Consider the following 26,622-nt stretch of genomic DNA (forward strand, 5'->3'; position numbering starts at 1 on the left):
TTGGCAATTAAGCTTTCATCACGCAGCGAAACCAGCAAAACTTGATTTCAACGAGTTGTGCTTTGCGGCGCTGCGCTTTCGTAAAACTTTCCACGCATTCTTAAAGACGAGTCTCACCGTTTTCAACGGGGTTTGAGAAACTTCTTCGGCGAATGACGACGAACGACTAGAAAACGTGTCTTCAGTACGCGGCCACCAGCCTCTGCAACGCTCGCAAAAACGCGATCTTGCTGCAAGCAAGATGGCCGTCCGGTGGCCGCTTTCGCGCTGCAGTGAACAAGCGGGGATGCGCGATCCAGCAAATTGTCATAGAGATCAGTGGTAGCACCACAGCCTGTGGAAAAGAAGCAGACGAACTTGCGGCCCGCATACTTTCTTATCGGGAGTATTTTTGATGATTCAATCGATTGCAGTATTTGTCGGTAACATGCACGCGACCGCTCGCAGGTGATCGACGATGATGTGTTCGAGGAGGACGAGCACTTCTACGTTCGGCTCTCGAACCCGCGCTACCTCGGCAGCGGGGGCAGCGGCGCCATGAACGGCTCTCCGGGTCAGCCGCAGCCCCCGAGCACGGGTCGGCCTCCGGTCAAGCTGGGCACCCCGTCCGTCTGCACGGTCATGATCCTCGACGACGACCACAGCGGAGTTTTTACCCTACCCGAGACCCAGGTGAGGGCGTGCGTCGTCTGGCAACGTTCGTCTACCGGATTCACGCTGGTTATTTCGCTCCCGAGGTTCGACCTTAAAAATATGAACACTCGGCGCATACTGCACTTTTTTTATATATATATATACCGCTTTACACTAAAGGCTGGTTTACAAACTTGCGTCTGCTAACGACTGAGTTCCTTTAAAAGAGTGTAATACCCCGAAATGTCTTTTTTTTTTTTTTTTTTTGCAAGGCGATTTATTATGATGTCAGAAGACTACCCAGTCAATACATTGCTACAGTGTCACGTATATTTTTAATAAAGTAATAAAACGCAACTACCCGAAACCGAAACTGGACTGGGGAGGAAGAAGAAATATACAGGAGGAGAAAAATACCAAAAATCACGTTGCTATGCTACTTTTTTTTCTTTTTTTTTTTCCATCATCGCATTTGCAGTTTTCTAGAACTACAAAAAAAAATGGTGATTGTATTTTTTGTTCATTTCTAGTATCGAGAGTGTGTTTTCAATGACCCACGACTTTGATTATCTTTGGTGGTAGTGTCTGAACCATAGAAAACGGCACATGACCCTCGGAGAAGAGAGTGAGCGCGAATCAAACCGTCGAGTCATCGCTGAACAGTTTTCGGGCAGAAAGAAAACGAACGGCGAGCCGCAAATCGTGTTCTGGGTAGTTGGGCTCTTGTACCTCACGTACGAATAAAATCTCGGTGAGCATAAGAACCCTTAGAGCACTATATAGCTCCTACGGAGCAGAGTAGCGCAATCCTTTGAACCCCGTGTTTTGCCGACAACATGGCCGACAGAGCGGCTCGGCGCGAGTCACGTGGTACTCAGGGTTCCAGGAGGCGGCCCGCCCTATGGGAGAATACATGGAGATCGACATAACACGGCTGATTAAAAAACTAACGGTGAGTTCACATTTTTCAAAACTAGCCTGTCGTGAAGTTAGTAAAGCGCTAAACACTTTATCAAAGTTTTAATAATATCGGATGCGTGTGCAAATTTTGAGAAGGCAATTTTCAAGGCAATGGCGTTTGAAGCAGACGATTTTTGCTCGCAGCGGGAGATGGGCTTTTCGGGTTGGCCGGAGCGGGTCACGTGAATGGTGTGACGTCGCCGTGTCGTCTGCTGCATGATGCCGCTCAGGCAATTTTTTAAAAAAAGTTACGTCCTTGTATGGCACAAAACTTATCGCATATTATTCTAAAATGTTTCATTATTATGTCAAAAATGATTTCCATTCCGCACATCCCCACAAAACTGAAGAAACAACGATTTTCTCACGTTCCCCATGCATTTCTGACCGCAGTTGGAACCCCCGGGCGTTCGCCGCTAGTCGCCGAGAGACGGCGTTCTAGATTGCGCTACTCTGCTCCGAAGGAGCTATACACCTTTCCAAAAACCGCTCCTAGGCCGCCGCCATGTTGCTGATGCTGATGCGGTTGGTGCGACTCTCGCGCCCTCTATCAGCTAGAAATTTTCTGCCACTCTCTGGGACTGTGAAGACCCGCTCAGCGCGGTTCTCTACCTACGTTTTTGAGGTTTTGCATTCGAGGTTTTCTCGCCCCTCTTGAAAGTTTCCACTTAATTCTTTTATGCGTGCTGCGTACCCTTTTTGTGTTATCTTCCATTGTGAGAAATAAGGCTGGCAAGTGCCTGCCATTCAAGCTTTTCTGCTCGACATTCACGGGAAACGAAAGACGTGAAGGACGTCGAACGACCCTTGACGCGATTTTGCGAACATTGTTCTCCCCCCTCCCAGAGATAATCCACGTAAAATCCTCAGCCATCTCCAAAAACAGTTGTCCGGGTTGGGGTGAGAAACGGGTCAGTCGCGTTTGTTTCTTTGCCTTGGTGCGGTTGTGAAAAAAGGAAGCTCTCCCCAAGACGTGCCCCAATACGAAGTCATCCCGGATTCCGTCCGATCGTCAAGATGTGACTGTCGTCGACTGTGACTGTGTTATTTGAGATCTTTCTCAAATAAATTCGTTTCGGATAGCGCTGCATCGTGTGGTACGTACGAACGTTAACACTTCCTCCTGTCCATCGGTAAACACGTTATTTGTGAGCGTGAAAAATGCATGCCTTTCGGCCCTCTTCTGTTGCAATTTATTTTTGACAGCAAAGCCCTTTGTCGTTTCACATGCGGCGAATCCCGCGGTGCCGTCAAAACTTATCGCAAAAAAAAACAAAACAAATAACTAGAACTATTCATTCCAGTCGCATTCGTTCTGTCGCGCGTGTACCCAACAAAACAAGTTTAGATGTTTTTTTTTTTACTTTTTTTTTTTTAATGTGGCACAATGCTTTCTCAATGTCCTCGGGAACATACATGTACCATGAAACACAAAATATAGCGGGAAAAGACGAGAATTTGGCCGCCAGCAGCGTTTGAAACTGCACCTACGCAGGCTGCGCCTATTGAAATCACAGTCCACTCGGTTAGGGTTAGGAGGGACGCCGGTGAGAGTCTAGCCTCAAACTCAGTGACTGGGCTCACAAACGGTTTGTTGCCCCTGGGGTCGAGTGTTTTTTGGTAAGGTGTATATAGTGCTCTAAGAACCCTGTCAGTGTCCCTTTAATGCCCCTCGGGACCATGCAATTATGACAAGATAACACAGTTGCTCCATCTATCGGGTAGCCGTGGAACACTCGGTAGTTTCGTACATTTCCTTTTTACTCTTTTCGCGCATCATTCCTTTTTTTTTTTTTTTGCATTGAAAATATTCGATAATGTTGTAAACGGCAATTTTTCGTAGTTAGTACGTACATTCGATCTCGCAAATACTGCAAAGCCTCCGCTCTAGTGAAATGCAGTTCCAGGGTCAGCTCATGGGTGGCGCCAGCGTACCAGTGTGTGCCCTCCCCGTAAGAGATCACAAAGGACTCGGTCGTGAGCTAGATCAAGTGTGCGAACTGGCCTAAAGTACGAGCGCCGCCGACGTTATGCGATCTGATGGAGCCACTTTACAGAGTTCGCCGTCTTCGTGGGTTTGCTGTCAGCGGCTGAATCAGTCACGCCCGGAAGAAAGCGCAGGATAGCGGCGCTTTCGCTATGCGTGATTCGTTTCGGTGGTGATAGAAAACACACGGGGACAACGAGTGCCGTCCACCACAATGCACTTTTTACCCCCATGCATTATTGGCTCCCTCACGTTCGTATACTGTCGGCAGCGCTCGAACATATGCGAGACGGAGTATGAATACGGTCATGGCCACTTTCTCGATATAGCGTCGAAAGCCACGCGAGATAATAAGAAATCGCTCGCACATTTAGTATATGCGTGGTCCATGGGACGAACTGGTCAGTAAAAAAAAAATTGGGTTGTGTGTGTGTTTATACAGCCTAGAACTTGGTCTGCCTCAGAGGGGCGACGAGTCTCCCAGCTGTAGATGAGCAATTTAGCCAGTGCGGTACAGCCGCTAGCCTGGGGTCTTTAACGTGCATCACGCAGTAGTGATACACGACCGCACGCCGGTACGATGCTCATCCACAACTGGTCAGTATTTGCCAGTATTCTGGTTTTTGGGAAAAGATATACTCGAAACAATTGGAAGTTTATGCAAACTGCCTTCTCACTCTCTTTGAGTCAAAGTGCCAGCCAAAAGCCGCAGGGTCAGACTGCGCAAACATCATACAAAAGACAGTTTGCTAACACGACTCACCGCAATATCCGTGCTTAGAATGCCGCGTGCCCGAGTCTTCTACTCGAACTCATTGCCATGCGGCGTTCGAAACACGGATCTCGCGGTGACTCGCGTTCGAATCTGTACGCGGACTGTCTTTTTGTATGATGTATAAGCAGTATGACCCCGGCTTAAGGAGCCCAATTTGGCAGGTTTGAATCCCTGCCAAAGGGCCCGCAGTCTGACAGAGGCTTTCTTTTCGAAAGTCTGCCCTCTGTTGCAAGCTGTGGAATCTCCGCACCGTGGCGGACGCAAGTACGAGCTTCTTGGGTTCGAATGCGTCCCGGCAACCGTGGTCCCGTGTCGCAAGCCCTCGTGCAGCTGGAACACAAGTCGAAGCTACTCGCTCGATCTACTTGCACGTTTCGGCACGTGATGACTTTCGACTATTCCGGGAATGCGTCGTGTAACTGATATTTAGGCTGCGTTTCCGAAGATCCCCAGGCGGTCGAAGTTCATCCTCAGTACTTTCTCTGGTCATGCCAGATCCCCTTTGTCTGGCACGATAGACACCCGATTCGCCGTATACTGCCAGCAAACGCTCTGTCTGAGAATATTCAGCCCGCGATCGTTCCGTCCCTAAGTAGTGAGATCAGCCCGAGACGGGCGCTACAGCTTCTTAAGCTTGTACTGTCCTCATTAGTGAGGTGCCCGAGTCCTAGAGTTTTCCATGTGCCTGGTCGATGCTCAGTGTGCCAGTCGTGCACACGGAAGACGTGATCGGGTCGCAAACAGGCCCGTCCTCGGAGATTTCTTCTATATGCACATAATCACGAGCTGCACAATCCGTAAACTGCATCGCACGAAAGGGCAGGGGATAGTCATCGAGCAAATAAAGTTAAAAATGCGCCTTCCCTAGCGCACCTTAGCTCATCTTCTTGAACCTTCTTGCCAGACCTCGTGCTTCTCATGGTTCATTCCAAAGTTTGCAGCCATAAAGAAAACTGGCAGTGTGCCTTCAGAAAACACAACCTAGCAATGCAGACTTCGCACTTTGCCCACCGGCAAGCGGGATGCAGTAACGCAGAGACCAGCGATTTGCTTTACTGGGGTGTGTAAGCAAAGCGTAGGCGTCGTTCTCGCAGGCTCTCGTAACGCAGAGCCGAGGTACCGAGACACCCAGCAGGTGTTGGCGATGTGACTTTTAGAACAAATAGGTAATATGCGTCTTTAATAAGCAAGCAGCTTCGGAATGTATGATTATATTTAGAATTATACCAAGTATAGAGTCACTGACTGTTCCCAGAGTACCGAACTTCCTTCAGTCCGCTTACCGGAAGTCAATCCCGCAGAATTCAGTTCTCATTGACGGTGCTCTAGCCGGTAACAAAAGATGTCAGGCGGCCATTTTAAAAATAAGCCCTAAAAAAAGAAGAAGAAACTGATTTAAAACGTTTTCGCGGTACTACGGGTGGAGCGCGACTGCTGCGCTGTGACTCCGTTCTGAAACGAAACTTGGGAGTTTCGGTACTCTGGGAACAATCAATACAAAAAAATCTAAAAAAAGAAAAAAAAATGTTTTTTTGTTGTTGTTGTTTTTAGAAGTTTGGTTGGGACATTTTGTCAAAAAAAATTAATTTCACGTGAAAAAAAAAAAAATTATCGCAATATAGATGGCGCGAGACGCAATTATGTCGGCAGTCACCTCCTTTCCACTCGTTTTCTCTCTCGGCATTTCGGGCGCGTGGAGGAGAGGTGGATCGGCTTCGCTTTCACGACCGATATGGTCATTCCGGAATGATCCGTGACGTCATGGACTTCGAGCGCCGAATTTCAAATAAATCTGTCGCCGTCAATATTGCTCTAAAAACACTGTTTTTTCAAGTAAAATTTATTTTTTGACGCGCGTGTCTCAACCAGACTGTTAAAAAACAAACATTTCTTTTCAAAGGTTATTTAAGCTGAGACTAGACCCTCCGCCTTCAGCGCGAGCTCGCTGCCTTCCGCAGTACTTCGGTTGCTCGTCCCTGCGCAATCACGTTTGTGTTGACAAGGGCAGAAAGCCCGCGCTGAAGGCGGAGCTTCTAGTCTCCAGAGACAATTGCAAGCTTAGCGCCCCGACTGCCCCATGGGCACCAGCACATGAAGCATACGCGTGAGCTAGGACAGGTTTGGAATCGCGTGTCCTTGACCGCACGTGAGGAGACACGGCAGCGGTTAGATGCCCTGCTTACGATCCTCTATAGGGAGTATTCACTGGACGCCATGTTTGAGGGCGATGTTTAGAGCGCATGCTCGGAACGAGCTCACGTTCATAGGCTGCTAAGACCGGCAATCTTGGTGGTGCGGAATGCACGTGGCGAAAGAACTGGGGAAGCACGCCGTCAGCACGCGCTCAGCAGTCGCGCACACAACTATGGCCGCTAGTGAATACTCCCTATAGGTAGTATTCACATGCGACCATAGTTGTGCTACAGTGTAGCTGTGCGAGCAACTGCTGAGCGCGTGCTGATGGCGAGCTTCCAATAGGCCGATCTCACTAAGCGTTCGGCGCATGCGTGACATCGCCATAGCTTTAGTTCACGTGAGGCAAACGGCCGTACATGTGCGCGCTCATGCCGTCTCGTGCTCCACAAGCGCAGAGCTCCAGCAAGGTTATTGCTCGTGCAGAAAAACTAAAGTTCCCTGGACGCATTGCGGCAGTGGTGGCGTAGTCAAACTAGCTGATGAGATCGGTCAGTTCTTTTGTAACGTGCATTCCAGACCATCGAGATTGCCGGTCTTAGCGGCCTATAAACGTGAGCTCGTTCCGAGCCTGTGCTTCAAACAGAGCCCTCAAATATGGCGTCCGGTGAATGCCCCCATACACGTTTACACTGCTTACAAGACTCACAGTCCACAGGCTGTAGATCAGAGTCCAGCCGGCACTTGCTCGCAACTGCCGCCAGTCAGAAATTACGCGTGCATAACACACAAACACAGCAAAGAACGCGCCCTCATATGCTTTTATGGAAAGGTGTTCTTTACCTTTCCCACATGGGCGCCGCCATCTTGAATGTCGTCACTTCTGGTATGCGGTAATACACCGTTTTGATCTCTCCACGCCGCTGGAAGCTCTTTGCGAAAAACGCTTGATTGACACACATTCTTGTTTTGTCTCACCTATATTTTCTTACATATTCCAGCTTGAGATGTTTTCTTATTTTTTTGCCCGGCATAGGAAGCAAAAAACGCCGATAATAATAATAATAATAATAATAATAATAATAATAACAATATTTATTCATGAGAAAAGAATTACCAAGTACAGCTTGGGACCTGGTCAAAGACGGCAAGGGCTTGTGTAAGTACAATGATTTAGGGTTCATATTATAAATGTCCACGTCATCCACATGATATTAGCTGAGCAGTGAGGGTAGATTATGTTTTAAACACTGGTAACTGTAGTTTGTACGAAACGGAAACACTTTCCGTTCCTCGGAGCGACGGTGACGGAGACGCAGTGCGCGTGCGCTCGAAAAAGAGTTGCATTCCATCGCACTGCGACGAAGACGCAGGACACGCGCGGGTTCGAAAAAAGATAACGCTTTGCATTCCATCGTGAGAGCTAGAGACGTTCAAACGCCATCGGCTGACGCTGCCGACGTTCCATTTTCGCAGTTCTGCATTCCTCTCAAAATGCAAATAAATTTGTGTGCAAGTGAAACCTTTGCTACAGAGTCATATAAATACCTTCAACAACCAACAGCACGCGCATGTCAATAGTCCTCCTGCTTTGCCCAGGGGACGCTCCGAAAAGGGAGCCGTTAGGACTTGTTTTTGGGTAGTACAAACTCGAGCGTCTCAAACTGCCTCACATGTTGAAGCTCACCTGCTCTGGTGTGGAACGCGAGATCACGAGGAAAATACAAAGAAACAAAAGAAATTTCGAACGCCCTCAGAGCACAGGTAAAAGCTATAAGACTCAAAGAGCGGAAACCAAAAGACGTCGTTTCACGCGTTCCAAAGCAAAAAAAAAAAAAAAAAAAAGATATATTGTGTCGGGACGTATAGATATTCTGACGTCACCATGCAGAGATAGGAGACGCGTACTTTAGCGGTGGAGTCACAAATCTGACACTTTTGATTGTCTATAGTGGCGTTGAATCTAACCGATTTCGGACGTCGAAGAATGTTTTTCCGCTCTTCAACACTACACAGAATGAAAACAGTTCAGCGAAGGAATCACAAGTAGTGCGAAGTCCAATCAAGTGAGCTTGTACTGCCTCCAAAATTAGGGCGCCACAGTTTGTTCGAAGACTCAGTGCGGGAGGCCTATAACTAAAGCTAGTCTAGTCCTGCATCTCTGAGATTTGCCAAAAATCCTCATGGGTCCTTCTTAAGTCTCGAGCGGGTCCATCTAAGCATTTATAATAGGGCCTCAACGGGCGTATGACAATTCATTTGTCTGCTCAGATTTGTACGGAAATACGACATACAATGGTCAACAATCAAGACGGTAGATTTTGATTTTTGTTTCTTGCTCGAAATCACAGGTACAGCACCGACTTCTCCTGATTTTCCTCCTGTCTTTCGGTCAATTAAAGCTAGAAATAGTTTAGAAGTGATGAGCGGCTGGAGGCAATCCTGCACGAATAAAAATATATGAATCCCGAAGGTGTAACCGTACTTACAACCGAAGCACCGAAAAATGTTCGACCTCGTCATTTAAAGCGAAACAGCCCCCCCCCCCCCCCCCCCCCCCAAGCACCACCGGTAACTTCCAAAATCTCCGACGCCATATCTCGCACTACTCGTTCTCTAATCTATGTTTCATCACGACTTTTTTGTTGTTGTTAGAAAACACAAGGTTTGGTATTGAGGCCTTAATTGAATGGTATCTAAATGCGGTGCTCTAGAGCGTCGCATTAAAAAAAAGAAGTCAGTATATTTAAGGTGTCAAAAGACTTAGAAGTCAACATCAGCGCCAAAGTTTCGGACTACATTTGATCATCAATCCAGCTAGATCGATAAACTCATTGCCTCTCGCTCGAGAAGACTTTAAACGAAGCGAGCCACGTCGTCCGCTGAGATGATAGATGGACTTTTCGCCGCTTCCGTCTAAACGTGACTTTCCGACCATTTTTTTTTTTCAATTTCTATTCGCGGTTCGTATTGATTGATCCGCGCCAATGACTGCAACGTGGCTCTGCTTGTTCTGCAGGTGGAGATAAGCGAGGCCGCGGGCGAGTACCACGTCAAGGTGAACCGATTCAGCGGGGCCCGCGGCCGCGTTTTTCTGCCATACAAGGCCGTCGAGGGAACGGCCAAGGAGGGCAAAGACTTCGAGCCGTGCCAGGGAACCCTCGTCTTCGAGAACAACGAGACTAGGTGAGCGCCCAGATGGGAGAGAACGTTTCCGACTTCCCGATAGCGGTCACATGGTTTATGGGCCGCGGCTGCGACACAAGTTGCGAAGAGGTCCGCCATCCTCAAGTGTCTTCTTCGCATTGTTCAACGTCTCCGCTATGCCTCTCGCCGCGCGAAAACGCAGGCATGCACACAATTATTTATTTATTAAATACCCTAAAGGTCTTTGAGAAGTACAGTGGTAATCACACTTGTCCATAAAGGGAGCGCGCGGCTCTCTTCGGCGAGACCTCGACTGGAGGAAGTAACGGCCACTAACCTGGTCTTGTGGGGCAACATGGAACATCCCGCTCGAGGGTTTCTCTATTCATAAACCTTCATGACGTTTGAGAAGAGATTGATAGCAGCCGTCGCGTTCGGCGGCCCCGGCAGTCCCCGATAGAGAGGGCGGGACACTCCTCGAGCGGGGTGTTTCATATTTCCCCTTGTGACTAGATTAGTTGCCGCGAATGTCCCGAGTCCAGCTCTCGCCGGAGAAGGACAAGTGTTATTGTCCCTGTACCTTACATAAGGAAAAGAAAACGAACCGCCAATCTACGCGGAAGACACACGCCGTTCGGTTGCAAGCGCATTTCATGGTAACCCTTTAAAGACCAGTCGCTCCCGAGGCTAATCCGTACTCTCTCCGCAAGGAACCAATCACGGGTCTTCCTTGACTCAGCTCAGCAAATGAGAAAGGCAGCCGTAGCTTCGTGAGATTTTGGTAACGTTTTGCAGCAACATGCGCACTGCCTTTTCTAAAAGTAACTTCTTACTATAGTCCTATTACTTTTTTCTAAAGTAACGAGTTACATTTGTAGTAACTGTTCACAGTTTCTTTTTTTTTTGCATTATAATATCATTGAACGAGTACCCTCCAATCTAGTCATTCCTCCCACTTTTCAAACAATGTGTTCCGATATTTTGAGTGTCGTAATCGCCCTGTGCCAACTTGCGTCAACTTTCCTTACACTTTCTGTAGTAAAATTTGGGCAGGTGGCATTTTGTGATTTATCTTTTACTGTAGCCTAATGCAAAAGAAGTTTAACAGTAACGCCGCTACTTTTTTTAAAAATAACTATACAGAATTTCTTTTCGGTGCGGTGACTCTAGCGGTAACTCCGACCTGCAAATAACTGTAACCGCAGCGAATTACTTGTTGAAAGTTACTAAACCGAATCTTTCAGTAACCCACGAGAGTGCACGGCGGAAGAGTCTATTTCGATTACGGTGTTTGGGAATAGGCATTTCCCAATATTCCCCGAATGCACGGAGTGAAACCGCTACGAATTATGGGAACATCCTGTATGCTCTCCTTGGGTACTGCAGGATCTGCCACGTGGCACTAATTGCCCTCGCCCGCTCTTCAAATGAATTACACCGCTAAAGTGTTGACATTGAAGGGCGTGGCATACCGACGTGTGTCATGTCTTTTCCTAGCCCATGTGTCCTTCAATGTTAAAACCTTAGCAGAGCCGTTCAATCGAAGAATGATAACCAACAAGCCAAATTACCTCCGACCTCTTTCGTCTGCTAGAGCCGGCCACGTATCTAGGGACCATACTTCGGCAAACCTCACTTATGAGGGTCCTCGCTCACCCTCATCCTACCATTTGACGTGAGGTTGAGTGAGTTTCTAAAGCAAAACAATTCACGAGTGTGAGGGTGAGTGGGGGGCTTAGGTGAGTGTGGCTGTGAGGGTGAGAAGGAGTGAGGTCAACCTAAAATGCCGACCTCTGGTAGGGACAGGCAGCTCCGGGCATTCTTTTCGAACACCCCCCATGACGCTGCACGTTTCTCAAAAATTGTATTGCCCGAGTGGGCCTATTCAATCGAGGGCCCGCGCCCTTGCTCCTCGCCTTGCCCCGATTCCGGCTGGGGGAAACTTGCTTGCGCGCGCATTAAAAGTCCCCAGCGGCGCTCGAGATTCCACAGCGCGAAGTGGTCTTTGGCCCGCAGGCACTAAAGCGCTCGCAAATATGCGGCTGATAGCTGCGGGAACGCGCTCGCTAACCGGAACGCAGTCGTAGGGTGGCCGAACGCGACTATATTCCGTCGGTGGTGGACTGCTGAGAATGTTACGAGCCAACTAAACCGATCTAATGCCGTTTGGCTGTTACGCATGACAGTCAGAAGGGGCGCATAGTCACGCGATTCATTCGCAGCGCTGGATTGGCCCCGATGGCTGGTAACGACCGCCCCGGTTCATCCTAAAGGAAACGGAGTCATACCCTGGGAGTTTCCCGACACTTGTCCCCCGGAAATTAACACTCGCGGGACGACTCGACTTTTATGTAACGTATGCGGAATATAATTTCCGTCGTCTGTGAAATAAATTCGTACCAATGTTGCTTTCAGGCAAGTTTTGAATAACTAGTTGTCTTTATTATTTATTTCGTTCTTCAATTGTACGCTCTGGGTGACATTACTTGGTGCAAAACAAGATCTTGCTTTCGACTTCGTAGTTTTTGTTCAGCCTAAAAGACTGACTTCGAAAATTATTCCGGAAGGAATTATCCTTTTATAGCATTATATTGGTAAACAAAATCATATAGTGTAGAAAATGACAATAACTATAGAAAATGATCATCATGTGTTGTTTGTTTAGAGTGCGGTGTTGTGCAACAGTTATAGATGCAGTGGTAACCATGCCTAAACGTTTATAAGTGGTGGTAAATTTTTCATTTTAGTTTGGCTGACAATACTAAGTTTAAGTAAATAAATAAATGAATACACCTTGTGATTTTAACAAAGACGAGCCTTGCTTTGAGATTCCTTTCGTGGGCTCTGTTATTATTCAGTACCGCTCAGATTCTTAACAACATTGATTGACGAATTTGATTTCCATTTTTCAAAATATAACATAGGAAGAAGGAGAATGATACTTTATACCTCATCCCAACAATTCTTTACATGTTAAAAAAAACATTATATTACTATTTTTTTAATAAAACAATACTTACTCGGTTTCATGGGGCGTAGTTGGCATTACAAATATTTCTGACTGAAACTTCAACTGCTGTGATGGCCCGGTCCGTGCCCAAAACATTAACCATATGCATTAACATCTCGGTGAACGGTCCTGCTCCTAGGTTATTTTACTGCTTAAAAACTTACGCTTAATTCATTACTGTTACGGCGCTGTTTATTCCAAATGATGCCCAGAGCAATCCCTGCCAATTTTTGTACGCTGTACCCCAAAAGGCAAAGGGGCGTTGAATAATCAGCTGCAAACAAAATGATAAAATTACGCGTACACTTTATTTTAGGCACCCAGCGTATGCGCACTTTGAATGCGAACTTCCCAACGTGCTCGTGTTTGTAGCTTTCTGCTTTTCTGATCCATAAACGGCAACGAACAATTGCGCATGCAGTTTTGTTTCCCGAGTTGCTAGCTTTGCTTTTGTTGTTCTAATCGAATCGTGACACGGTACACCTTCTAACGTTAACGATGATTTCAAGTTCAATTGGGCGCACGCGATCCACCCATGCCTGCCGAGTTTCGTGTCCAAGTTCAATCGAAGCGCGGATCCAATAGGGAAATCAGCGAAACGGATTTGAGTCCTCGACAAAGCTATTATTCATGGCGCACGGAAACATGGTCATTTGCGCACACACGCACGCCGACGTGCAATCTAAGCCAAGGCCTGACGCTCAGATACGCACGAATAAACGAGTATGGGTAAGCAATACTTTACTTGCCGAGGAAAAATCAGAAGCAAAAATTTGTGTACTAAATAAAAAAGAAGCGACTTTACATACACGGAGAGGGAATTCGACCCAAACTTGATTAGATTTGGACTTGGAAAGCAGCGAGGCAACGTAGTATCCTGAGAGATACGCTTCTCGGCCACGCACGCGGAAATTTATGCATATCTTTTTTACTTTTTTTTACTTGCACTAGGCAATGATCCATTCATGTTGGAAGTCGATGGCGTCATTTCGCGTTGCTATTACTTTTTTTTTTTTTTTTTAGTTGGAGTTTAACATAAAAGAAAAGGTCAGCGAAATAACATCTGGTTGGATAAATTGGGGACATCAACCTCAGGGAACACACGGCTTTTTGTTTTGTTTTGTTATGTGGAAATGGGATGTGAAAGTTTGCACATTTTTATGGTTTCTAAAACAGTGCATTGCCCCCAGGCGCACTGTTTCGCAGTTGAATGCGTCTGGTAGACTTCTCTTTTCCGCTTCTGAAACGTTTCATGGCTTTGCCTGTTTAATGTATGCTTCACTGACGACGCGAAAAACCTAAAATTACTTTCCATGTTTTATGGTCTGGTTCTATGGATCTTAACGACCTCGGGTTCCCACTGGTCGACGTGCCCATGTACGCCGCAACCTATAAACATAAATTTAAGACAAACAACCGCTCTGCTGTTTACATTTCGTTGAAACAAAATTTCACCGTTTGGCGAAGAATTATACCTTCGAAAGTTTCGAGTTAGGAGCGCTTGTCCAGTGGGTACGCTTTTCGAATTCATCGAACTCATGTAAACTCTCGTTTCAACCATATTATGAACGTAAGCTGGTGGTTCACGGCGTGAGCGCTTGAGCTGTTACTAATAATAAAAAAAAGTGCAGGGTTTCGAATGCTATCTGTGAATTCTACCGGCCGTTTCGAAACAATTTGCATGATGTCCGTTTTTATAAGGCCACCAGCCTCCTTCGCAGGCTCGCAACATTAAAATATTTTTGAAACAACACTCACGGCGTCCGCTTCACGCTCGTGTCGTTAAAACTGATCATGAAAACGTGCAAATTAGTTAAAAACAGAAAAAAAAACAATGACGTGTGCGGGTCTAAAATTGGTGATGAATCGCACTGTTTTCCGTGCGTTTGTGCTTTTAAGGTTCACCGGTCTCTTTATTTGTTTAATTAGAGTTTTGTAGCAACACCCTTTATAGCGATAGAATCTCCGGTGTACTTAGCGCGCACAACGGCTGCAGTCACTGACGTGCAGCGCAGGGCGTCTCCAGCGGGCGTTTGTTGCCTTCCGTCGTGCGTTGAACGTACGTGCACGGTCGAAGTTTTTACGAGACACCCAAGTGTAGAAAGCTCGCGTTGGACGCGGGTCAGCTAATATCTCCTTGCCTGTCTTATCTTCTCAGTGGGGAGTCTTAGGATAGGGGGTCCCAAAGCTACGGGTCCCCCAATCAGCTTGTGGCGCTGCATTGCGCGTGCGCAGAACTCCTGCGCCTGCGCAGTACGACGCCCCAAGATGCTCGGGGGACCCAAAGCGTTTCAGTCTCCGAAGCTGAAATGCCTTAATGCCTTTTTTTTTTACATGTAGCTTTTTTTTTTGTTGGTACGCTTACATAGTTTAATTTTCGAGCCTCGCTAAAATGTACCAGAAAACACTTTTCCCAGAAACTGTGATACCGTAGAACCAGAAAAAAAAAAAAAAAAACGTTACGAAGCATGGATACTTTCAAACATCAGTATGACCCCAGATCGGAAAACTGATGAATCATCACTGCGCGTTTATAGCCACTCATTCAGGCTCGCATCGAATGTGTTCAAGCTACCATCTGCATGTTTCTGTACACCTCTCGTTACGTACCCCGGCTTGCGTGTGTTTCAAAAGATAGGCGATTTATTTCACGACGCTTTCTGGCCCGTGTTCTACCGGTGCTCTTCGTCAAAATGAGCAATATATTGGGCTCACCAGAGCGATATTTGCTTTATTCGATTTTCGAGTTTTTTTTTGTGTGTTTTTCGCGTCGGCTGCTCCAAGGAGATCGGAAATAAGTTTAAAAGCATCGCGTGGGGAGGTGTAATGAGCGACCGGATCGATGAGGCATCGAGAAGGCGTCGATCTCCCTTTCGAAAAATTGGAACAAGGGCCTTTCGTGTCCGAGATCCTCTACCCTTGGGCGTGTGCCGCCTCGAAGCGGAGGGCGTACCTCCCATTGCGCCAGGATCGGACAGGATGTTGCCAGTCGGTCTCGAGGCTGCGGGAAGCTTAAGAATCGCCGGGCGTGGCTTGCATCTCATCACCGCTGCGCAACCAATGAGGTCGTGGCATTCGCCGGTAAGAGCGCCGAAGGACCAATCACGAGGCGAGGAGAGTGAACGTAATAAGAAACACCAAGTGTCTATTAAGCTGCTGCAGTGACTCAAACAGAGCGCAAGTTCGTCTGCTTCTTGCATTCGGTTTGCGATGATGTCAAAACTGCCGAGCTCTTATTGGATGATTGAAAAGAAACAAAATAGTGGGTAGACCTCGAGGCATCTAGCATTGAGGTCTATTGCAACTATTCTTTCAATCAAAGCCAATCAGAGCTCAGCGAAGTTGTGCCGTCACCGCAACTACTTTTCTGCAAGAAGCAGATGACTTGCTCGCCGCATAGAGGTCATAAAACGGCTTGTATGTGCTCAGTTTCTTTTTGAGGTACAGAACGGTGTATAGGGCCTAGGCCTGCCGAGCCAATTCGTTGGCGCAAACGCGTTAAACGTTGTCGAGTTCGTCGATCGGAGCAGCCGATCAGCTGGCTAGAATGCGGCACGTCAGTGAGGCCAAAACTAATCTTGAATTTTTCACATCTGCAGGTGTTTATTGGTGTTTTTCGGTTTTAACCGATTTGGAATTTTTGACACCGGTAATTGTTTATCTTTTTTTTTTTTGAGGGGGGGGGGGGGGGGGCGGGGGTTGGGGGGGGGGGTTAAAGCCGGAAAGTTCGCGGCCTAGGTAATAACACATTCTGCGTGAAGACATAGCATCCTGTTTAAGAGAAAAAAACCTGCGCCTTCTGGGCCCGAGCAATAAACCACCTGGTCGCCGTAAAAGAGGGAGGAGAAGTGGACGGGCAGGCGAGAAGGAAGCATCTTGTTGGCAGCGCCACATAGGTGTCGTAAGACGGACTACACCTTTTCTTTTTTTTTTTTTTTCTTTCTGTATTTTGCGGGAGACACACACACACACACACACAAAAACGACCGTTCTCCTCCGTTCCTCCCCTCTACGATTCATCCTCCACTCCTAATGCTCGACGAGACTAAGGCATGCTGGTAATAGAATGCGCTCAATGATTAGGAAATGAGGGTGAGTCGTAGGTGGGAAAGTGACGTAAGTGCTGCCTTTTTTTTTTTTTTTTCGTTAAAAACGAGACAAGAAAAAAGGAGTGTTTCGGAAGTGAGCACGGTTATAGCGTCCCAATACATTTTTTATTAATATTTGTCATCATATATTTTATATTTGGCGGCCTGTTCAGGCGCGCATGGCTCAGATGGTTTGGATATACGGCGCTCACGAAATGAAAGCCGTGCGGTGGACATCGTGTTCTATTGTGGAACGAGCTGGCGTGAGATCTAGGATACCGGCACCTGACCCTCAATGCGGGCTGCTTCCTCCCTCAGCGACTCATTTGCCGCCACCATAAGTATAATGGATTCGAATCGATCGAAAGAAGGGCGTATTATAGTCGCGCTCGTAGACTGAAACAAGGGAAACCTCGTCGATAACACAAGCACGCAAACGTGCGAGTATTTCGCGGGAGTTTAGCGCAGACATGTAATAAATGCTAGAGCGCAAACGCGCTGGTGTATATTAAACACGATTCAAAAACATTGAATCATGTTGAGACTTTTAAATATGTGTGTCGTTACCTGCAGTCCCGGGGTTTTTGAATCATACAGACGTATAAATGTTACTGAAATAAAATATTTGAATACCGTTAAGACTGGTTCACACACATGCGACTGCTTACAAAATCTCTTACGAAGAGATAACACACTGGTACCATCTGTCGGTTTTGCCGCGGAACACTTGGAATTGTTTGTATATTTTTGCTTTCGAGCATTTTTTTTTTTTTTGGCTTGAAAAATTTGTTAGACAATGTTATACAGTCATGTCTAGTTAATATAGACCCCGCTATATCCAACCTTATGGACGAAAGTTTGAGGGACCCCGTGTTTAGGCGTGCAATTCAGCCCCGTTAATGTGAAATCCTGCAGTCCGGACTACGAACAGCTATTTTGGCGACGAGTTTGGTAAATACAAGATTTTGTTTCACCCAAAAAGTCAAAGTGCGCACCCCGAATGTTCGTTGCCGGTTATGCTATAGAAGCTGAGCACCAAAAGTTTTATTTCTTCTTCATTTTCGTAAAATGGGTCAATACCGCTTGCTGTCTATCGTTGCTTGAGATCGTGTATGAACTACAACCGGTAACAATGAAGAATGGCCCCTAAGACAACTGTCCCCCTCATTGTAGACCTCGTCATTGTTTGGGAAATGGGAGTGAAGACTCTGGACCCACAAAGTTAATTTCTCCTAAATGAGGCTATGACGGGGAATGGGGAACTTCTTGTCCTTGAAGTGGTTCACAGAGAAAGCCTCCTTACATCATGAACAGACACTGTACGTAACGCGTTACTAGTAAAGAATTACTTCTACCTAGTTACTTTTTCAGTAACGAGTAACGTATTCAGTTATTTTTTTAGAAAAGGAAACAGTAATGTGGTTAGTTACTTTTAAGGCCAACTAACGACTAACTGCATTTCGTTGCTTTTGAGGAGTAACTTGTACAACAGCGTTTAAACAGCCTCGGTTTAATCCCAGCCTGAGTACGCATCAATTGCGACAAAGGCAGATGGGCAACCCGAAAAACAACTGAACAGTATGTCAGTATAGCCACGTTTTTCGCTAAACACGTCAGTCGAACTCTATTGGCGACGAGGTGTTTTGGTGGCGCCACTTCGTGGGCGCCCTCCTGCGACGGAGCCGGTAGGATCTCAGCAGACGACGCGCTCTGTCAAAGCATGGAATGGCTATGTTAGTTCGCATCTATGCCAATTAAAAACGCTTTATTTATTAAAGAAACGTGTATAACGTTTTTGGGAGTGACCTACATAATAAATAACACCGCCTAAAAGTTAATTTTCATTTTTTTATAGTTTAAAAACAAGTTTGGAGCTTCCCAATACAGCTTGCGCGGCGTGCTGCAGGGCTATTCACAGCCTCTTTGATTCTTGTTCTCTCAGATCAGTGGATGCTGCTGTAGACAAAGGTTTGGCACTCATATGAGTAAATGACGTGCTGTCTTCTTAGTTGTGCACGCGCGCACAGTTGTGTTGCAAAGCGCCGCACACTTGTTTTAGCGACATTGAGCTTGCCGATACCGACGCTACTATCCAAGTGTGACTCGACCGTTGCAGACGAGCAAATGCCAGTCAGCAGATGATGCTTAGCTCTCCCCGCATCGAATACGTAATATACGAAATAAAGATGTTTGTCACATCGCGACTTCTGCTCAAAAGAAAACTCGAAATTTTTATCAATTCTTGAATTGTCGGACATGGCTTGGCAAATTCAGGCGATTGATTATTTTGTTTGATCTAAATTTTACGAAAGATTGTTTTACAACTTTAAAATCGCTGGTTGAGAAGCGCTTCACGCATTGTGCGCATTTGGGTCTGCAAAGTTAAATATAAAAACGATAGTAGTTCGCAGCATGTGTATAACTAACTTTTTGGGACGCTGAAGTGTCACCGACTTACTAAACTTACTACCTTAATCAATTTAGGACTTCAATCACGAGAGGTTCTCGCGCGTTTCGCGTCGACCGGATGAATATGCACGGATTTAATTGAAAGGATTCCGGAAGCAAGCCACCAGTTCTTCCTGCCATTTACTTCGAGAAAATATTTGTTCTTTTTTTTTACTGGTTTGCAAAAATTAAACAAGAATCAACTTGTAACTAATAAGAGACCAGAACCGGCTCACTAGAAACAATGTCTTAGCCCAGGCTGGATGAAAGAAAGCACTGCCAAAACCAGAGCAGGAGCTGAGCGGGTCTCAAACCGCTTCTCAAGACGCTCGCGCCGCCTCAACTTTTGTAGTACTTTCTTTCACACAGTCTCAGCTGAGACGCTGTTCTAGCAACACATTGGAACCAACAGGATACACGCGGTCGCTTTCGCTGACATGTTTACTACACACACGAGAGGTCCTCGAGTCCCGCTTTTCTATTTTCAATTGGATGAGACCATAAACTTATTATAATGTACAGTCTCCGGCAATATGAAAGACCCACTGGGAGCGCGTGACCGAGGCGGTGGATGGCGGGGGCGCTGCGAGCGCTCCGGGCAAATCCATTCTGCTTCGAGGGGACGACGCTCACTCGGGGCTCAGCCCAACCTGATAAGCGCGTTTCGCTTTAGCTGAGCCCGAGTGAGCGTCTTTTCCTCGAAGCAGAATGGAATTGCCCGGAGCGCTCGCAGCACCCCCGCCAGTCGGTCACGCGCTCCCAGTGGGTCTTTGATATTGCAGGAGACTGTACGTTAGAGGTTCAACCGGCGCTAGTGTACTGACGCAAATTGAAGCCTACAATTGACTTCCGGTACTGCACTTCTATGGGAAAAAGTGAGTGCATGTTTTCCCTGCGCTCAATAAAAATAGCAAATATCCCGAATATTTCGTACGTAATATAGGTAGAGCTTGGAACATTTCTCAGTCAGGCAGACGAGATAATTGGTCAGTTACGGTGTTTTTCTTTGAAATTTCTTGCATTAAAAACGATGCTGAAACGGCCCCCTAGGTGTATCTTTGCGCACTGTCGGACACTGTTAGCGCGAACACGACGTCGGCGCTTTTCAGCGTGAGGGATATACGTGCCAAACGAACGAAGGACATCTGAAAAACTAAGAGACGGCAGGAACTACGCTACTGCGCAGCAACACTGGATCAATACCTCCCTGTGCATGTACGATCAAAATAAACTGAAGGCCACGTAATATATTCCGATTCTAAATATGGAAATACTGCTTTATTCTTTCAGCTGTGTGGCAAGATGCTTGCTCTGCTTTCAAAACATCACCCGCACGCTCAAAAGTTTTGAGAGCAAGTGTCCGATAAAAGCTGCCCGGCAGTCAAAACAATACAAAGGGAGACCTTTCACAGCTCGCATACTTTATTTTTTACGTTTTGAATGTTTTTATCCGCTCGTAAAGATGCACGACGGGGTCATTTTCATATAGTGACAGCTGGCATATTAGCAGTATATATGAGCGTCACCGGAATACTGGCAAAGCTTGAACACACTCTATATTCGTTTCGTTTGTTATTTTGCTTTGAATTGTCGCTTGTTTTTGCACACTCGCTGCGGAACACATGTTTGGGACTGAAACGTAGCGAAGTTAAACATCGTTCGCTGGTGAAGGAAAATGCGGTAACTAAAGCAATTACACTTTTACAATGTTAATCAATGTAGATTCTATAGGGCACGGCCCAAATAACCAAAGTGCTCCGTGTTATTTTCCGGCGAAGAGACAAAATACACGTGCGTTTTCCCAGAGGAGTGCACATGAGCATCGCAGAGGTAGACTGGTTGCTGTCTGCTTCAATTTGCGTCACGGAAGTCGCATAGACACTAGCGCCAGTTGAACCTCTAGCGTACATTAGAATAACTTTATGGATGAGACATTCCTTTCTGAGTTTTACTTTGTCCGAATCATAATAAAAAAAATACGACGTATTCCCCGTGGTAGCTGTTGTTGTGGGATAAAGCGCCGGGCATGCCACTTTAATCATCCTGCTTCTTGTACTGGGGTAGAGAACAGCGCAACACCATTTTAGCGCTTCGACACCTCAGCGCCAAAAGTGTTTGTTAGCACGACTACGCGTGCCACAGTTTCAAGCTTTTGTTAAATGTCCCACTACAAATATCGCTTTCCCAAATAAACACAACGCGTGAAACAGGCTTTGCCGCGCGTTGCCCAAACTGTGAATGAAGCGAGCAGACGAGCCGAGGGATCCAAGATCTGCGCGGCCTGTCCCAGTCTGTGTTACCCGTGACGTTACAAACGATGATGATGATAGCTACAGAAGCGACCCCTGTAGGTCGCGCACGCCACCAATAGCTGGCAATGTCCTTCACCTGTCGAGCACAAGGTTCGTTGGTTGATCCTTCTGGAATCATGTACTGACCGAATGTAAATCCGGTAGTTGCCAACACGGGAAGGCACAGAACTTGGAACTTTAGAAGCAGAGAGAACGAAAAAGAGAGTGGGATTCCAAATTCACCAGCTCTTCATGAACCACAACACTGCCGTTCCTTCGAGCGCGTCAGTATATAGAACGACTCTTCAGCGTCGCCGGGGATGTATTCACAAGGAGGCGGGAAAAAAATAACTGATGAAAACTTGAAGAGGCATGCAGCTACTGCAAGATCAACGACTACTGAAAACAAAATAATAAAACACGAAACAAAAGCAGTTCTGTATTGGTCGTCAAATTAACGAGAAATGTAACATTGATCGTTTTGAGGTAAAGTAAGAATCGGTAACCAGTAACATCCTTACATACATACATAATTGTCCTCCTAAAAAAGAAAGAGGTTTACAGCAGTGGGGGTAGGATTGTATAGGGTTGACCTTGTGACGTGGGTGGTCGGTGGCTAGGTTGTGGATATATAAGACATTGAGGAAATAAACGCAGGAGCTGAGTTTGAGACGTACTTTTCCCCTGCCTTTCTTCTTCGACCTAGTTTCTCTGCTTTTAACACAGTCCCGGGTTTTCTACATCATGATCAATACACTTCTTCGTAATGCCGAATTAGAGAGCAGCTCTAGAGAAGGAGGAGGGGAGAGTATGCCCCTCCCCCCTCCGTACCCTCCCCCCCCCCCCCCGGCTCCCCTCCCATTTAGGGGGAAATTTTCGCTAAAGTTTCCCACTAAATTTAGCATTGAAAAGTCCCATAATGCAATGCGCGCGGTTACGCCGACGCCGACGGCGACAGCGACGGCGACGCCGCTCAAGCCCGAAACAGGCGTCGACGAAAAAAGTAACTAGATACAAGTAGTGCGCGCTTGTTACATATCTGGTTTAGCGCTGTGTTTTAATATAGTAACTGACAACGAAAGCGCAAAGCGTTATGTTCTCAAAACCTCGCAATTCGTTTTTTTTTTTTTTTTTTAATTTCTAAGTTTGATTGACTGCGGAGCGATGATATGATACCTGGGCCTTGCGACGCTTCAATAACTGTATACTAAAAAAAAAAAAAAAAAACTCCGTGGTAATAGGAAAAAAAACATCAAAACAATGAGCGCGCTACGCTTTCACTGCTTGGCATCCAGCATTTAGTAAGGTACGTTGCTCGGCTAGGCAGTGCATATATTTAGGTACACAATGAAATAGCTTAAACGGGGCAAGTTTAACAAAGTATACAGGACAGCGCCTGTCCTGCCTTCTCTCTCGCAAATTCGTTCGTAACGCGTGAACGAACGTGTCGTTTTCACCTCAAGAACAGGAGTAAAAAAAAAAGTCCGTCTTCTCGCGGAGCATTACTAATTTTCAGTGGCGTCACTAAGGTCAGCGGCACCCGGGACAATGGCCCGCGGCGGCACCCCCCCCCCCCCCCCCCGGCTCGTCGCCCGCCGGATCTCCCCCCCCCCCCCCTCCGCTCGTCGCCCACCATGACCCCCCACCCCCTCCCCCAACCGGCCCGTCGCTAGGGTGTACTAGAACTTACCGTCGCGACACCCCGACACCCCCGGGAGCGCTGCACCCCAGTTTGGTCCGCTCCCCCTCCCCCCGCATCCCCCCTTGAGACGCAACTCCTTATTTCCCCTTTATAGCGAAGAATTAAGATATATGTAGGGTGGCCTTTTAGATTAGATACGTGTTATCAAGACGCACATGTTTCAAACGCAAAGAGCATCGCTTCTTCCTCCGACAACCAAATCTTATAAGAACTGCTTCGTTCGGCGTTCGATCAATGCGCGAAATTTCTTTTCTTTTTGAGGTGAAAACGAGCGCAGTTACTTTTTTTGCAACGATGCAACGACCTAGTTACTTTTGAGAGAATTTACGAGTAACGTATGTACGCTACTTTTGTGGTGAAGTAGCGAGTTACGTTATTTATATAGATACCCCTGGAAGGGGTAGTGTACAACACAAGTACTAAACCTAGTTCTCACCCCTGCTCACGCCTGTCATTTGCGCGATGAGAAGTCGCTATGCAGACCATAGAAACGTGTGCTCAAGGTATGTCAGTACAGCCACAGTTATCCCTGAATGTACGCGTTGAAAAGCGAGACATTATTAAGGACGACAAATACTGAAAGCGGCCAATGCTTCATGAAAGAAAGCACATTCAGAATAGGAAGGAAAAACCATTTGCGCGTCACTTTCAAGTTGCGTTAACGCGTTCCTTTCGAATCGCTATAACGCTAACGTACTTAGTTCCTCTTTGAGTGAGAACGAGTAACGATATTTAGTTACTTTATTTAAGTAGCATGTAAATGTGTGCTTCCTCGGGCTTGTCTCTTTGGCGCTATTCTATCTCGTACTTCCAGCATGTGTCTCCGGGTGAGGGTTGCTGTTAAACGCAAACAGTCGCGCTAACATTCACTATATCGTTTCGATCGAACGGATATATCGCAGAAGTGGGATGCCCAGTTTCCCGCCGACTCCATATCGTTTTCCCTTCAGAACTACGGCCATCTATGTTTCTTGAGACGCACTAAGAACAACCGCGGTCAATTTACCTACGTGATGTTCCTCCCGGCCATCGGCGCCGACACAACTCTTGGGCGGTCGCGCAGAGTTGAAGCAGAAGTTTGACGGATTACAACGGTCAGGTGTCTCGCCCTGTTGCTGTGTGGACATAAAGGCTGGTTCGCACACTCCTGTTTGCTTACGACCCAGTCCTTGTGATCCGTTACGACGAGAGAATAGACTGGAACGCTGGCGCCATCTATGACATGACCCTGGAACTGCATTTCACTAAAGCGAAGTTTTGGCGGTATTTTCAAGATCATATGTACCTACCATTTATGAAAAAGGGCTAACTCTAGCGTTGTCAAAAGTTTGTCAGGACAAGAAAGAAAGAAGGATGCTCGAAAAAATTGGAAATATACGGAAATGTCAAGTGGTTCCACGGCTACCCGATGGATGGCACCAGTGTGTTCTCTCGTCGTAAGAGATCCCAAGAGGTTTTAAGACACTCGGTCGTTAAGGCTCGTTCACACTCTTGCAACCGAGTACGACCGAGAGAGACCAGACCGGTTTTTAAGCCTCTTGCGATCTCTTAGGACCAGCGCCGCGCTGCAGCGCATCCGTTCCTAAGAAGTCGCAAAAGGCTTAAAAACCGGTCTGGTCTCTCTCGGTCTTACTCGGTCGCAAGAGTGTGAACGGCGCTTTAGCCTCTTGTTTTTAAGCCTCTTGCGACGTCTAAGGACCGGATGCGCTGCGGCGGAGCTGGTCCTAAGATATCGCAAGAGGCTTAAAAACCGGTCTGGTTTCTCTCGGTCTTACTCGGTCGCAAGAGTGTGAACGGGCCTTAAGAGGCACGAATAACTGTTTCAGCTAACATTGTTTGCGGTAGTTCTATCATCCAGTGTGTGTAACGTAACCAACAAAGCTTATAGTATACAGGGCGCTGAAAGGGTGAAGAAACACCAGCAGTTGCTCACATTCTCGTAGGCTCAGGTTTCGGTTTCTTTCTAGAAAAGCGTGTCTTTTAAGAGACGCGTTGCACGCGACACCGTCGCTCGAGGCGCTTGGCAGGGCAAACATTTCCGAGTGCAGCTTCGATCGGAAACTGACGAGAGAGGTCTGTGCACCTAAACACTTTCCCAGGAACTCTGGCATGCGGACGTCAACCTGACACTTTGGGCTGTCGTGCCGCCCGCCGACACATGTCAGCACTTTCCGCTGATTGGTGTTCCCACGGGGGGGCGAGTCTGACAGCCAGCTCCCACTCGCCCAACCTGGGTCGCCTTCTCGTCAAGCGCAGAGCGGGTGCCAGGCCGGCAAACACGTTCGAGCACTCAGAGTATTGGCGATTTTCATAACGTGTTTTTGAACCTACTTTTCTTCGCTGTGATATTCCAAGCGCTGTGAATATCTGATTCACTCGAGAAGGCTATAGAGAGCGAACCTGCCGCCACAGCCTTGGGTTCGAGCCGCTGGGTGCCGTCGAATTTGCCGAAGTCGCCAATACACCTTTCCATAAAAGTGAATGAGAGAGTGCGTTCATTGCTGTGTTCGCCTGTTATGCACGCGCACTTTCTGGCTTCTTGCCGCGAGCGTCGGCTGGACTGTGATTTAGCACGTGCGTATACTGTGAGTTTTGTAAGCAGTGTAAACGTTTATTCACCATTCCAATACTTACGGGTCCTCAGCGCAGCGTGCGATGTCCTCAGCCGTAGCCTCCTTTATACCCACAAAGCCAAGCCAGTTCGACGACGGAGCCATAGAGTGCCCGGTCGCAGATTTGGAGCGCTATAGAGTGTGGTAGCAGAGAGCATTTCTCGGAAACCTGGTATTCAGCGCACAGCTTTTGCAGCGGTGAGGTCCTAAAACATAGTTTTCAAACCCGACGAGAAAAGAAGCGGCAGCTCGAGGAACGCGAGGAGCACGAGCGGACATTCCATCGCTCGGGAAAAGTGTGTTTCGGCGTGTCGCCGCAGCGGGGCGCCCGTCACGTGGCTCTCCTCTCATCCGTTGTCTGCCGATCTACCTTTTCGATTTCGGCGGCCGCTTCTCGTGGCGATGTGCCAGGCTTAATTAGTATGGAGGAGGCCATGCCTCAATAAAGCACGCGCATATTCGTTGCTTTGGAAAACGAGCACACCACGGGCCATACGCACGAACGCTGCACATGGAACTTACCAGGAGCACTTTTTTTGAAAGGTCTATAGAGCGTTCACCCTACACATGGTGCACGATGCGACGCTTCATCGTTCCTTCGCGCGTGCTCGGCCGCGTGCGCAAACTTGGGTGCGTCTCTGAGCTTGCATACGGCGTGCATGTTCGAACGCTTTGGTACGATCTGGTTCGTCTCCTTTTGCGTTGGTTGTTGGTGATGCTTTGGTTCGTTGTGAACTTAGGCGTCCCTGGCACGAAAGACCTCAAATATAGCGCGCATTTAAAGCATTTCCAGGGAATTCCATCCGAGTGAGGAATGTCGTATCACTACCTCCTCT

General features: G+C 47.2%; 1 protein-coding gene across 6 annotated transcripts in view; it reads left to right on the forward strand.

The window, feature by feature from the left end:
• The window catches only part of LOC8038284 (sodium/calcium exchanger 1), a 334,367-nt gene that overhangs the window by 192,138 nt on the left and 115,607 nt on the right, over window positions 1-26,622 (forward strand). For all 6 annotated transcript variants that reach the window (XM_029982479.4, XM_040499557.2, XM_040206650.3 and 3 more), the window contains exons 4-5: window positions 448-672; window positions 9,508-9,674. In XM_029982479.4, the coding sequence (XP_029838339.2) occupies window positions 448-672; window positions 9,508-9,674 (392 nt within the window). The remainder of the gene's footprint in view (window positions 1-447; window positions 673-9,507; window positions 9,675-26,622) is intronic.

The sequence above is a fragment of the Ixodes scapularis genome, unplaced genomic scaffold, assembly GCF_016920785.2.
Source record: "Ixodes scapularis isolate PalLabHiFi unplaced genomic scaffold, ASM1692078v2 PGA_scaffold10__122_contigs__length_95168666, whole genome shotgun sequence".
Classification (NCBI taxonomy): Eukaryota; Metazoa; Arthropoda; class Arachnida; order Ixodida; family Ixodidae; genus Ixodes; species Ixodes scapularis.